Source organism: Takifugu rubripes, chromosome 18, assembly GCF_901000725.2.
Source record: "Takifugu rubripes chromosome 18, fTakRub1.2, whole genome shotgun sequence".
Classification (NCBI taxonomy): domain Eukaryota; kingdom Metazoa; phylum Chordata; class Actinopteri; order Tetraodontiformes; family Tetraodontidae; genus Takifugu; species Takifugu rubripes.
Window position 1 is genome coordinate 6,206,626 of NC_042302.1, and position 14,407 is coordinate 6,221,032.

The 14,407-nt window shown below is 44.6% G+C and overlaps 1 protein-coding gene across 1 annotated transcript in view; it reads right to left on the reverse strand.

Annotated features, from left to right (window-relative positions):
- Nucleotides 1–635: 635 nt before the first annotated feature.
- The window catches only part of wnk1b (WNK lysine deficient protein kinase 1b), a 55,093-nt gene continuing 41,321 nt past the window's right edge, over nt 636–14,407 (reverse strand). The window contains exons 15-40 of the mRNA XM_029825873.1: nt 14,062–14,136; nt 12,281–12,523; nt 12,025–12,095; nt 11,766–11,922; nt 11,568–11,684; nt 11,125–11,235; nt 10,979–11,030; nt 10,625–10,765; nt 9,290–10,181; nt 8,822–9,141; nt 8,675–8,745; nt 8,397–8,453; nt 7,725–7,790; nt 7,592–7,625; nt 7,451–7,515; nt 6,891–7,068; nt 6,763–6,767; nt 6,416–6,699; nt 6,153–6,228; nt 5,942–6,071; nt 5,248–5,445; nt 4,812–4,904; nt 3,308–3,349; nt 2,096–2,265; nt 1,959–2,015; nt 636–1,794 (exon numbers count right to left, since the gene is read on the reverse strand). Coding sequence (XP_029681733.1) covers nt 1,366–1,794; nt 1,959–2,015; nt 2,096–2,265; nt 3,308–3,349; nt 4,812–4,904; nt 5,248–5,445; nt 5,942–6,071; nt 6,153–6,228; nt 6,416–6,699; nt 6,763–6,767; nt 6,891–7,068; nt 7,451–7,515; nt 7,592–7,625; nt 7,725–7,790; nt 8,397–8,453; nt 8,675–8,745; nt 8,822–9,141; nt 9,290–10,181; nt 10,625–10,765; nt 10,979–11,030; nt 11,125–11,235; nt 11,568–11,684; nt 11,766–11,922; nt 12,025–12,095; nt 12,281–12,523; nt 14,062–14,136 — 4,134 coding nt within the window. The 3' untranslated portion in view covers nt 636–1,365. The remainder of the gene's footprint in view (nt 1,795–1,958; nt 2,016–2,095; nt 2,266–3,307; nt 3,350–4,811; nt 4,905–5,247; nt 5,446–5,941; nt 6,072–6,152; nt 6,229–6,415; nt 6,700–6,762; nt 6,768–6,890; nt 7,069–7,450; nt 7,516–7,591; nt 7,626–7,724; nt 7,791–8,396; nt 8,454–8,674; nt 8,746–8,821; nt 9,142–9,289; nt 10,182–10,624; nt 10,766–10,978; nt 11,031–11,124; nt 11,236–11,567; nt 11,685–11,765; nt 11,923–12,024; nt 12,096–12,280; nt 12,524–14,061; nt 14,137–14,407) is intronic.

The following is a 14,407-nucleotide window of genomic DNA, read 5'->3' on the forward strand; positions in this document are numbered from 1 at the left end:
TGGGGGAGGCAACGAGTAAAACAACACAACAAACATACACCAAAAATAAACCTCAAAATGGAATCATAATGGCTGAACATTCTAGAAAATAACACACAGACTGTACAGGGACTCGCGCACTTTGATACAAGGCCACTTTTTCCTCTGTTCTGATGGTTTTGTTTTCTAAAATGATTCTGCTGTTATTGCTTTGACTGATATTGGACAGGCAGAGAGCGGGTGGAGGAGGAGGAGGTGGAGGAAGAGGAGGAGGTGGAGGAGGAGAAAGAGGAGGAGGTGGAGGAGGAGAAGGAGGTGGAGGAGGAGGAGAAGGAGAAAGAGGAGGTGGTGGAGGAGGAAGAGGAGGAGGAAGAGGAGGTGGAGGAGAAGGTGGAGGTGGAGGAGGTGGAGGAGGAGGAGGAAGAGGAGGTGGTGGAGGAGGAGGAGGAGGTGGAGGTGGAGGTGGAGGTGGAGGAGAAGGTGGAGGAGGAGGAGGTGGAGGAGGAGGAGGAGGTGGTGGAGGAGGAGGAGGAGGTGGAGGTGGAGGAGAAGGTGGAGGAGGTGGAGGAGGAGGAGGTGGAGGAGGAGGAGGTCTGCATGGATGTGCATCTGCTAAAGGGAGCAGAGGAACGAGCCAATGATGTTGTGATGCCCTCTCTCCTACACCTGTTTGACTGTTTGAAGGAGGATTAAGACACACGAGGTGTTTCAGTAGAGGAGCACATGACTGAAATGGCCCACTCAATGCTGGCTGCTAACCCAGGGTCGAGGCACTCTCCGCTTGAACTGGATCTTTTGTGCTTCCGTGGTTCAGGATCATCATCGAATTGTGAACGTAAAACTCGTTTCTGCTCCTCGCCTCTCTTCCTCTGTGCCGCGGCTTTTCTGTAAAAACCAGTGGCGTGAGAAGCCTCTTGTGCAACGCCAGATTGTGAGACACCTCGGCATGACGGCCGCCATCGGGCCTCTCTGGGCTCCTCGTTATATCCAATTAGAAAAACAGCGGAGTTTTTAGGTGTTGACTGGAGTTTTTCAACAGGATGACCACATCCTGTTTCTGGAGGCTCCGCCTCACAAAGCTAAACCTGGCTACGCAACTATACACAAGCCCTGCACCCTGACGAAACCTCTTTGGCCCTTTCTCTCTTGCACCCACGGGTCTTTTCCTTTACTCTTCTTGAGGAGAAAACAGCGAAATGGCAGTAGCTATGACCGCACATGCGTTGGTGAACTGCAGAGGTGGCCACATCACTTTTTTCTTCTCTTTTGTTCAGTCTGCTTCCAACAATCCTCCAGCTCCCGTGTGGCCAATCTACCTGTACCACTCTGTTCAACACCAGTCCTTTCCAGTTGGGCTTGGATTCCAACCAGCCCTTACTCCCAGTCCTATGTGGTCCTCAGGTTGGGTCCTCCTGGGTTGCTGACAGATTTCTGCAGAGTGTTGGTTGGAGGGAAACCCTGCCCTGGAATCTGGCCCTGTCCCGCGAGCGTGGCTGGGTAGGGGCCCAACGGCTGGGAGGTGCTGACGAGCAGGGGTCCAGGCTGCGTGGGGTTTTGCTGTTGGCCCGGCAGTCCATGAGCGGGACCGGACCACTGCGCACTGTATGCAGCCGAGGGGGTGTAGTGGATGAACTGGGGAAGGTGGGGCTGAGGTGGAGTGGAGGAAGCAGGAGGGTGGCACAGGGAGCCCTTGCGCACTGCTAGAGAAGTAGCGGCAGTGGCGTTTGTAGGTATTTGGGCTGAGCCTCCAATGCTGCTGGCACATAGCTGGCTTGGAGCAGAGTACTTCCTACCCAGACTGGCTGACTGGATAACCTACAGACATGGTATAGGATGTGAGGAAAGGAAGGACTGGTTCTCAATAACATCTGCAGTTAATGACTGGAACAAAAACTCCTAATAACAGTTGTGAGACATTTACAGCGGTTTGTTCATTCAGTGCTGCTTTTTTGTAGAACTTATCTCCTTTTCCCGCTCACCTCGTAGCTGTGACCCGGTGCTGGGGCCTGCTGCAGCTGTTTGGCACTTCTCTTCCCCTGAAAGTCAATATTTGATTCACTTAAATGATGTCTCGTTCAAGAGCGACTGTAAGGTGATCTGTGAGTGAGCACTAAACCTGCGAGAGGTTCATGGCATCTCGGGCCCAGTTGTCCACCAGTTTGTGGAGGTCATCGGTAAAGGTTCCTTTCCTCTGGTGGGGGACTGACATGTTAGGGGCCAGACACTGGGAACCCCCCTGGCTCTGACACAGACCAGAACCGCTCACCGCGTTTGTGCTATTCGTCCCTGCAGAGGGAGGAGAGGAAGAGGAGGAAAAGAAAAGCAGTTGAGGATTTTTGTGTTTAGAAATAAAGTTGATAAATGTTCTGAGTGGATGAGAATGATGTTCCTGTTCTAACCATTACAAGGACTGTTACAGGGTGACAGCGGCTGGAGGTTTAGGGCAGGTCAGAACGTTGTTATGGGCAGAAAAATCATACTGTTAAAAGTTACATTAATGGTACTAATGATGGATGACAGGAATGTGAGAGAATGACACTAAACTATATATCAAAACTGAACCTGTTTTCACTCTGACCCCTAAACCTGACAAGCCCAGCATCATTCAGCCACATGATGAGCCCAGCCGGTCCTGCTGTGGATCAAAAAAATGCTCTGGTCTTTGTTGTCTTTAAATCATTTTTATGGCACTAAGCCTCTAAATCCGTTGTAATATTGCATACTTACCAAGCTACAGTTACCAAAATTTGGCCTTTAAACCCATATTGACTAACTGTGCTTGACCATTAATGAATTCATTGATCTGTTTTCATCAAATATTGTGTAAAAACGTTGCATGGAGGAGTTAGCTTGCTGAAGCTGCTGTGTCATGCTAAATAAAATGGAGGGAAACAGAAACGAAGAGACGCTGAGTCATTACTGACTGCAGCACCGTGGGTTTTGATGCAGTCGAGACCACGTGCCATGACGGAGGGAGGAGAGGATCAGGAGGTTGCAGACTGGGTGACAGCTGTTCAGGTGTGTGTGTGTGTGCTTGTGTGTGTGTGTGTGTGTGTGCTTGTGTGTGTGTGCTTGTGTGTGTGTGCTTGCAGCTGCATGCATTGGCAGTTTGAATCTGTCTGCAGGTCAAATCAGTCATTTCAGTCCTGTAGTCTGGGGAACGTCGACAATGTGAAATGCAAACACACAAGCTGGAATTACTGAATTGAACGGATTGCAAAAAAAGGCAGATAGATCAGAATCGGGCGTCAGAGAGCAGCAGGAAGCGTGAGAGAGGATGGAAGACGGCAGGATGGAGGGGAGAAAGTCCAAAAAGAGAGATAGTTACTACAGAGCTGGTTGCAGGGGCAGACTTTTTTCACCATCTTCCCTGTGATGCCAGAAGACAATTGGAGGATTGGGAGAGAATCAGAGTTAAACCCAACCAAAACAATGCATCTCACCACAGCACACTGGGGTTGTGTTACCCAATAATATCTTGTGATCTCAAAACCCGAGATCAATCATGTAGTGTTATTTTAGATGTGCAGTTATAGCATCATTTCAGTATTATTATGAATAATTGTTTGTATATTAAGATAACATTGATTTGCTTCTGTCTTGGCTCGCCTTTGAAGATGCTTTTGGGTAACCAACCCTTAGTTCTCAGTCCTCTCTGCAGCTCACAGGCCACACCAGAACTGGGTCCAAATCAGGATGTTAAACTAACCTTACAGACCCACAATATGCCTGTATAAAACCCTCTGTAAGCCTTTTTTTCTTTTAAATAAATAAATAAAAACACCAACAAAAACAAAGGTAAGACCCAGATCTGTTTTTCTCCCCTCCTGACAGTGCAGTGACGAAGGGACAGCTGAGGACTGGTGTGGATAAGGGGAGAGAAAGGGACAGAAATAAGAAAGGGGGAGAAGGGGCTTGAGCTGCAGAGGGTCTTTTATCAAATATACAAAGGAGCCAGTGCAATTCACACTTATGTTTCAGAGCTTCTCATTCAAAATTTGAACAATGAATATACTAAATTGAAGCTGCAGTTTATCAATTCCCCTTAAAATAAGGCAGAAATTTGTGTTTCCTTGGTGATGAACGTGAAAAATAGCAGTCGAGACACTAACAATCATATCTGTGCTGGAAAGGAAAGAATGACTCTGTTATATTGCTGTCTGTGCTGCTCAGAATTCAAGGCTATATAATCAGGGTTTAAAATGTACCTGACAATTAACAGCAAAGAAACTAGTCAAAATATTTAATGATAAAACATAAAGCAAAGCTATATCAGTTGTTTAGCTGTGATTATTTATCAGTTATAACTAATTAAGTCTAGTTATGCTGCACTAGTACACTGATTATGTTTAACCGATAATCCCCCAAGTTTTAGACGGATTAAACTCAAAGTTTTCTCAGTATTTTAGCTCTGTTTTTGCCAGCACATTTTGATGTTTATAAATGGCAATTTCAAGCTTTTTCTTGCTGTGATACTCTTAAAGATGAGACCACAGTAGTAAAGATGATAACTGACCAAGCCAACCGGAACTAAAACTGTAAAACATCTACGAAATCACCATCACTGATTTTACTGGTTGGTGGACTGATGTTTCCTTTTGTGTGTGAAAGTTTTAATCGTGAATATTTCCTATTATTGGACAATAGCTGGGTTTGGGGGCATCGGTATTCTGTCATTGACAATATAAGAAGTAGAGGGTCTTCCTTCATCAGAGTAGGAAACCCGCAGGACAGGATGACCATGACTTGACATATATAGAAGTAAAGGAAAAGTACAGCATAAGTAAAGACAACAGGTAAAAGGAAGAGCAAATAAATAAGGCGTTACACACAAAGAGCCAAGCAGGGCGTACTCAGAAAGCGCGTCCTCCTGCTGCCAGGCTTGAAGGCCAAACGCTCCGAACCCCAGCTGAACTTTACACAGCCTGAAGAGAGGGAGGAGGAGGGTAGAGGAGATGAGGAGGGTGCAGTAAAGGGAGAGGTGAGGATAGAAGAAGTGAGGGGAAAGGTAGATGGCAGAAAAATAATAAATAAGAAATAGGGCGGAGATGAGAGGGGAGGAAAGAGATACAAGTGAAGGGATACACAGGAAGAGCGTAACAGTTAGCCATCACAAAGTTTACACACAGAGAGATACTGATGGAGAAAGATAGAAAAAAATGTGTCTTGGATTGTGAGGGGGCGGGTGAGGACCACATGCGTGCATTTGTGTTTGTACGGAAGCACGTGATTTGTGGTGCGGAATGGAACTCTCCATCACATGCTTACCTGGGGTGGGAGCACATAAGCTGGGTACAGAGAGCGCCCCCTCGCTGGTATAGGCCGAGCACGGATTATTGCTGGAGGGACAGGGTTTGAGCGGCTGCAGCAGAGTGTTGCTGCATGATTCGGCTAATCCTCCAGGGGCTAGCAGAGCCAGCTGTCCAGGGTACATGGTGGGTACGCTCTGGGCGGATAAAGTGCTTCCTAGAGACAGTACAAGGCATAAGCGGGAAAGGACAGTGCAGAAACAACACAGCGCAGAGTCCAGAGACACACAAACATACACATATATAACAACAAGACACATTTACACCATCACCATCACACACACGCACACACACACACACAGAGGGAGAGACGGACAGGAAAAGCAGTCAGAAATGTTCAAGCTCTGCGCCTGCTCCAACATATACCCACATGAGCCAAGCAGATAAACACACACGGATGTGCACATGGATGCATAAACAGAAATGGGGTGAGACGTTTTAGACCTTGTCATTTTGTGGTAACCCACAAATAATAATAAGTGTTCCTTAAATTCCTCACATAATTTTACCCCTTAAACCAACATTGCTATGAGCAGTAAAGCCACATGAATGATGGACAAAAGCTATGGCTTACATTTTATATTTGAAGGTTGCACCTGGTGGAAATTCAGAGTGACTATTCACATACTGTACATGTTCAGTCATGGGCCTACCTGGCTGTAGCGGACTCTTGCTGCCATGTGTGGAGTTGGTTCTGGACGATTTTGAGGACTTGCTTTTGGTAGGTCGTCTCCTCCTGCCGGTGAAGGTTATTACTGGAGGGAGCACCGCTGCTGGAGGAACCTGCACCAAGATCACGAATAAAGGATGTTTGCTTGTTGCGTATATCTGGAGAGTATCTTAAATGTAACCAAGGTGATTTACTTTTCCAAGCTTGGTAAAAAGACTCTCTATTTCCTCCTTCTGGCGGGAGTGAAGAGCTTGAATCTCTCTTATGTGCCTAATGGTAAAGAGGAAATAACAATATGAGGAACCTGCTAAAGAAAGAAAGTGAATGTGATGGAAATAGGAAAGAGGAAGATGGTAATAAAGTGAGAGGCAGGAATAAAAGGAAAGTGGCCTGTACACTCTAGATTTCTAAAGCAATAACATTTTTAAAAGTAGAGCAACTGCAGAAGGTAACTTGCTTTTCTCTGAGTAGGCTGACTTCACGTTTGAAGTCTTCATCCTCAAATTCGGAGTCATTGTCACTGCTGAAGTAGGAATTATTGAAAGAGTTGTTGTTCAGATTTGGAAGTGAGGCCTTGTGCGTGAGATCTGGACTCAGAGTTTGTCCCAGATCATTAGGTGGTTTAGGAGGCGGGGCAGCAGCCGGGGCAGCAGGCAGAGCCGCCTGGTTGGAGTCAAGGCTCTGCTCCTGTGCTCGACTGACTGAGAATCGACCAACACGAGCCTCAGGATTGGTGGTAACCTAAAATAAAATAAAACAAAATGGCTGAAAAACATGTGGCCGACGCTTTAAGTTGTGCAGCGCAAGATCTAAAGAGGAAATACCTGGAAACGTCCAATTGTGGTGGTGGGTTTTGGAGAGGGGCAGGGTGAAGTAATAGGGGACGGCTGGTGGGAGCCTCCCATAGTTCTTTGGGGGAGTCCATCAACAACATCTCCTCCTTGTTCTCCTTTCACTTTTCAGAGGTGGTGCTGAGCTTTTGTGCAGTGTATTTTCTGGGCTGGAGAGCGTGGAGGAGGATGAGGAGGATGAAGAAGAGGAGGAAGTGGTGGAAGAAGATTCTATACAGGTTGGCGGCTTGACTGGAGATGCCTCGGTAGCCAACGAAACCTAGAAAGAGAAGAACATAACAATAAAATGCAACATTATTTCGAGAATATCCTTTATTACAACCTGCAGCAAGTACATTATGTCTTCAGCTTTGTTGGTTGGGTATTTCTGGTTCTTGGCATGATTACACTAGATTAGTACAAAATGGGATTAAAACTTCTTTGATTAAATTGAAGCAATCAGTTTTGAGGTATTTATATAGCCTTCTATTCTTCTATATTCTTTTCAGTTTGATATCCAGAGAGTGCTGCTGTACATGCAGTGTTTCTTTCAGGGATGGGGGAAAAATGGTTATTATCCTAAAATATAAGTAAACCCAGAAATAAAAACTACAGGAGGATAACTGTTATGCTTTGAAACTGCAAATGTAAGGATCGTTTACCTGAAATCTACCCAATTTAATTCCAGGCACACGAGGGGCTATTTCTTCATCCAAAGAGTAAGAAACTAAAAGATAAAATGTACAAATATTAGACAGATCCAAATACAGAGGTAAGACTACCCTGTACACCGACATACATACTTTGTCCTGCTGAAGGTATTCCACCATGAGAGGCCTAGCACAAAGGCAAACAACACAGGTCACTTTTAAACCGTGTCTGAGAGGTAAAGCTGGTCTCATTTTAAAGAGGATAAGATAACTGGTGTGTGCTTACAGGAACAATCTCTGGGCTCAGTGCTCTTCTTAACTGTGCATCAAGGTCCTCTAGAGGCTGCTGGGACTGAAGCAATTACACAAAACACGAAGACACGTGTTAAAAATTGAAACAGTTGCACTGCAAACGAACAAGCAAACATGTTTTGGTGTAATTCCTTAGTTGCGTCATAAAAAAATCGAATTCTAAAGCTGTAATTATAGCTCTATTTTTGATCGGTAAAGCATCAAAGCCGATGCACTGTGTGCTCCGACTGCAGCAGGGATACCTTACGGGACAAGTGAGCGTTACATAAAGGATAAGAACTAATGTTGGCATCTCTCTATTCAACAACTAAGCCTGAGTCCTATTTTTAAATGGCGGCTTTATCAGACACAACAAAAGTGTCTGGAAATTAAAGTCAACTGGGTGCCTTCTCTGCCCTGAAGCACACTATCCTCAACTGACCAGCTCTGTCAGTCACTGTGTGTGTCCCTGTTTCTGGCCTCCCAAAGAGCTCACACTCATCTGTCAAAGCAGCGGCATGTTTTCCACGTGGAATTAGTGTATTTATGGGTAATATCTGTGAGCGCCTTAATGTCTTTTTGCACAACAGAGGCCTTATTTATGTGGTATATGAGAAAAAGGTGAGTATTCTCATGTATGTTATGCAAATAACATGAAAAAGACCACCTGTATTAGACAAGGTCCAGGGAAAGATGGCAGTAGTTCTGAAGAAGGAGAGCTGGTCTAATCCCAGATACAAAGAAGTGTTGAGAAAGGCAGTGCCATGGGGGCGGGGGGGGGGGGGGGGGGGGGGGAGATTTGAGAAGATTAGTAGAGAAAGTAAAAAGAATGTTAACATAAATATACATGCCAAATGACTTTTAAGTAAAGTGGGATTGAAAGGTGATGGTAGATTGAATAAAATAATGTGAGAATGTCATGAATAGCTAAACTAGATCACTCACCGGTACCCTCGATAAGGGGGTTTTGGATGGAGTGTTCTGGCCAAAGGTTGAGGGAGGGATGCCTGTAGAACCTGCAAGTCAGTTAGCAGTGTTAGTGAAAGCCTAACCTGCACAAGAAGATACACAGCAGCTCATTCCTTTAGCTACCTATCTGTGCTGTGGTGGCGATGGGTGTTCCAGGGCCCTGAACAGGGGCAGGAGACCCCAGTGCCAGGCTGGAGGGGGGCTGAAGGGGATTGGCTGACTGGCTGGAGCCAGGTGTGGTGACAGGTGTGCTGGAGGTAGAGCAGATGCCCAGTGGGGATGAAGTTCCTGTTACGGTGGATACAGACGCTGGTTCTGCAGCGATGACATCTCCCTGTGTGGGTGGAACCCCCCCACCGAGGTCCATGAAGAGAGACCGCAGTTTCTTCTCTAGAGCTTGGATATCGTCAGGTTTGCCTTGCAACTCAGAGGTCACCTCACATCTAAGAAAGATAATAATCATTGTCAAAGAGTAAATAAGGACACAATTAACATAAGGTATAGACTCTACTGTATCAAAAATCTTATATAGTAGAACCTGTTCAAATTAAATTTAAGGCTGTATCTTGCAGCTGTACACACAATAATCACCTTGCATCACATTCCCCACAATGGTTGTGCATCTGTCCCGGTAAGGTGGCAGCCTGGGGCTGCGAGTGGACCAATGTTGGCTGGACTAAAGGAACACTGGTCGTCACTGGTTGAAGGCCCACAGTGGGAGAGGTGGATGAAGAGGGTGCGTTGTGGGAGGGAGCGGAGGGAACGAGCGGAGGCCCTGGGTTGTCAGTAGTGGGGATGTCAGAAGAAGAAAAGGGAGGTGTGGAGGAAGGGAGGGAAGGGACAGACGGATAATCGGAGACATTGCTGGCTGCTAGAGTGGAAGGAGGAGGAGAGGGTCGAAGCGACGCTGTCTGGCTAGGAGGGGATGTGATCATTGTTGAGGAAATGCTGGCAGGTGGGACAGCCGAAGGTAGTAAAGTAGAAGCGGGAGCAGAATGCGTTGGCTGAGGCTGGTTGAAAGCCTGAGGTTGAATTTGTGCTTGCGCCTGTGGATATGACACATCCTGCACCCTGGACTGGGTCTGAAGAGTAGACTGATTCATCACCGTAGGAGGGGGGGTGGTACAAGGAGGGCTGACACACACAGCAGGTGAGGAAGAAGGGGTGGATGAAGTGGAAAGGGGAGGTAAAGGGGACTCCAAAACCTGCTCTGGGGCCTTGATCAAAGTAGATGGGACATGTCCAGCAGTCACATCCATAGTAGAAGAGACAGTGCTAGACTGCGATGGGTGAGAGGCTCCTGCAGGCAGCAGAGGAGGATGGTCTGAGTGGACGGAAGCAGGGGCTGTTTTGGATCCAGAATCAAACTGATTCTGGTTCTGTCTGATCTCAAAGAAAGCTTGTTGTAAGCTGACGGCACCAGTGGATTGGGATGCCATCAAACCATGGCCTGGAGTCTGGACCGGAGCTGAAACTGGAAGAACTAAAGAAAAAGAACCCGCAAAGTGTAAGATAAGTTACAGAAATGTGATTTAATCATTGATTTAGTTTATTAACTATTTTATTACCGCATAATGTCATATAAATATTAGATAGATATTAAAACAATGAGTCCGTTCAACAATGGCTGACAGAAGAGACGACAGCTTGAAAGTTCTTCCAAATCCCGTGGTATTATTTAATAAAAGCCAATGTCCCTTATTGCATTTGGACAAAGCAAGTGAGCAATTTCCCCTAAAAGCTTTAAAGTAAAGTAATCAAATAAGTTTGAGAAAACCTAAGTGCATCATATTCTGTTGTACTGCCTTTATTTTGTCAGTCACTATTTCGTTTTTATCATTGTCCTCGGTTTTATTATAATTTTGAAAAAGAAATGTTTTAAACCTCACACCTCCACACTCTCATGCATGCACACACGCCTCTGACCTGTTTCTGCAGGAGGAGCAATAGCAGCAAGAGGAGATGTGGGACATGAAGGTTCCTTGAGCCTGGCTTCAGGCACGGGGCTGACGATGAACCTCCGACCTGCTGAATGCACCACCTGCGCTGCTGGACAGGGAGGGATGTCTGGAAACAGATGAAAGCGACACTCAGTAAGACAGTTAACAGTTATTAAATTATAATTAGAACCAAGGAGCTGTTTTAGTTGCAAATATGTGAAAGATTACCATGTCTGTTGGTTAGGCAATAATTGAATGTAGATCAAAGATGAAACTGTTGTCCTACAGTCACACTAATGGCATGCCTCTGCATTTATCTGTTCATTTTGTTGGTTTTTACCTGGCATAGGGACAGATATAACAGGAATCTGCTGTTCCATATCACCTGCCATCTGTAGATAAGCAAGATAATATATGTACGCATACTAATTAAAACCAATGAACTCTAAATTAAGACACCTGAAGACTGAGAAGAGCTGTACGTACCTGTTTTTCTACATCTCTTTCCAGACCTTTCTCATCGGCGTTCTCTATCACCTCTCTGACCTGCTCAATGAAGGAATCCCGCTCACTCTCCAGGATAAACTCACTTTCAACCTGGATCCACACATCCAGACGTAAACAGATGGAAAATGTCAGAGTAAATTGCGCATGCGTTTGCGTATACAAACACGCTCGGCTTCATTTTCCAATGTTAGCGTGACGGGCACAAGTCACTTCATGGAAACTCACTGATAAACACTTCAAAGAAAAGGTAAGGACAAGAACATTTATCTGTACATCAGAGGTTTTGAATGCTCAATTGATGCAATATGCAGTTCATAAAGGAATGTGATCTATAATGTATATAGATTATAACGCGATAAAGTAAAAGGCTAATGAGTAAATAAGTATTTGTCTATATCAAGCATGTGACAGTGTTTATTCACCATGATTTGGGCAATCTCTTCAGGGTTGTCTCCATCAAGGTCAAACCTGAAGGTCACCATCTTCCTATTGTGAGTCTCTAGCTGACACTCTGCTACCCTGTCCCCTCGATTGGAGATCTACAATCAGACACACAATTAGTATGTATGACACAAATGAATGATTCATATTTATATAAACTTGCCACCGTGTGTTATTACATTGAGAACATTGAGTTTGGCCTTGGAGATCTTCTCGTGGCGCGACCGACTTCGTACAGAACGTCTTTGATGTCGCTTTGTCGAGCGGCCTTCATGGCGACCGCCTCCTCCTCCACCCTCGTTGCCATCGCTCAGGCCTGACAGCTCAGAGTGCCCGCTGTGCCGCAGAAAATGACAAACACAGAATTAATATTCCTTCTGGGTTTCAGGAAAGTAGAAGCGTTCTAATCTCTGCATTTGATTGTGTTTGCATTATTACCTCTCAATAGATGAAAGAACTTGAGGCGGCTGTAGCTGGGACAGGGACAGCTCGGAGGACAGGGAGGCAGACTGAAACACACGTGGAACACACCAAAATCGATATGACCACTATCACCGGGGGAGGAAATATGATGGAAAAGTAAACAAATAAAAGCATGGAGAGTGTGGGGAAAACCTCTCAAAAATAGCTTTTCTATTGTGGTGAGCACAGAGCTTGGGGACAAGACATCCATTTGAATTTGGTTGTCCAGTACCTGGGGAGGGGCTTCCATAGAAGTATCGGGTGGGGCGGTGACTACACTGATGATTGGCACTGTGGGGGCCAATGGCTGGGGCAGAGGTGTAGGCACAGGAGAAGGAGGAGGAGGAGGAGGAAGAGGGGGAGAGGAAACAATAGTAGGCACCACCACAACAGGGAGTGGCAGAGAAGAGGCAGGGGAAACCACCACCGCTGTTGGTGTGGAAACCAAGGTAAGGGTGGAGGTGGCTACACTGGGCTGAAAATAGGAGGAAAAGCCAAAAAGAGAAGGAGGCAGACAGAAAAGATGAGACAAAGATTAAGGTATATAAGGAAAAATGGAGAAGGCAAGCAGAGGCAGCAACATAAGAAAGGCGAACGGGGTGCATGTTTATGTTTGCGTGAAATTATCGATTTAAACATGGTGTGGCCGACCACACAAAAGGACTTAATAAAGGGAATTAAGGACATGCGCTGAGAAAACTCTTATCCAACTAGTAAAAGCAAATGACTTGAACTTACTCATGCTAATAAGTGCTTATTTAAAATATTAAGAACTCCTGAGTGTCTTTCTTACCAGTCAAGGTCACTGAACTGGACACTTTTTCACTACTCACTGTTAATTTTTCACTGCTCTTCTGCAAATGGATTAGCATCTTAACTGCCTTAAACTGTGCTCAAGTACTTCTGGCACATGCTTTTGGTCTGATGGTTAGCAGGACTCATTAGGAAGGAACAAAGGATGAATTGGATAAAGAAATATGGACAACAAATTCTAAAAAGCACAACAACAACTGGGATTTGAAACTAATTCAACCACAAATACAATACACCCACAGACACAAAGTCTGGCCAAAAAAAGTCACAACTTAGATAAGATCCCCTACTGGAACTTTGAGGAGTGATGAACATGTTCAGCTTGTAACAAATGATTGATCATAGCTTATAAGAGAGTAACATGGAACTGTTTTCTGTTAGTGAAAATAAGTAAATGAGCATATTTTCCACACATATTGGAAAAACAAAAAATGCAAGAATAAAATAATCTTGTGATATGTTGTTCGAAAAGCATACAAGGCTTTGGGTGACTTTTTTTTATATGGAAATCTAAATGTATTCACTGAAAATGCAGTCACAAGAGGCATGGACACATACAACATAGCGCATTAATTCAATACTAATATACAGCATATAATATGTTACTTGGGCCAGAGAAATTTGTGCAGCTTGGTAAAGAAGATACAGATGTTCTATACTAGGAGATGGACTTAGGTCACAAAACTAAAGGCCATAGGGACACATGACAAACAAGCATCCAGACAGGAAAGCACACACATAAGCAAAAACAAACCCAGTGATGAACAGACAGCAAATAGGAAAAAAGAAATAAGCATTGAGTTTAGGAGGAATCTGAGATTAAGATTAAAACAACAGCACTAAAAAGAGTGGATTAATTACAGTCAAAGCGGTTACATGACCTACTGAGTAAATAACTGTTAGCCTAAGCAAACGACCATCAAATTATCTCTGAGAGACAAAGTTTAAGTGTATCAATGGGTAAATACATTATAGTTTGGAGAAACTGTATTAACAGAGAGTGATTTGTAACCTGAAAAAGCCTTATGGGACAGTTGTTTTTCAGATTTGGGTTTTTAGCCTGTGCATCCAAGTAGATATAATGGTAATAGCTAAAGGGCAGGTATGAGTAATGATTTATGCAGACATGTACTTCAAAAAACTGCTCTCAACATATAGTGCAGTATATTTCAAATAGGTGCCAGATATGAGCTTACATACCTGCGCCGACGCCTGAGGCAGAGATGTGTGTGTAGGGCTCTGAACTGATGCGGAACTCTGATTAGATGGAACAAACTGCGCACAAGTAGAGAAAAGGAAAGAGTGTGAGGGAAACACAAAGAGAGAAAGAAAGAGTGGGAGAGGAAAAGGAAATTACACATCTAAATGTAAACACTGTAAAATACTGTTTATAATAACCAAGGATTCATTTAAAACCCTGCTATGAAAAACATTTAGTTAATTTCCTGTTTCACCATCAACTAATGTAACGTATATGAAATAGCCACATGAGTCAGTATTGAGTCAGTATTGTATTTTAACCCAGAAGTTAAAACAAGACGCAACA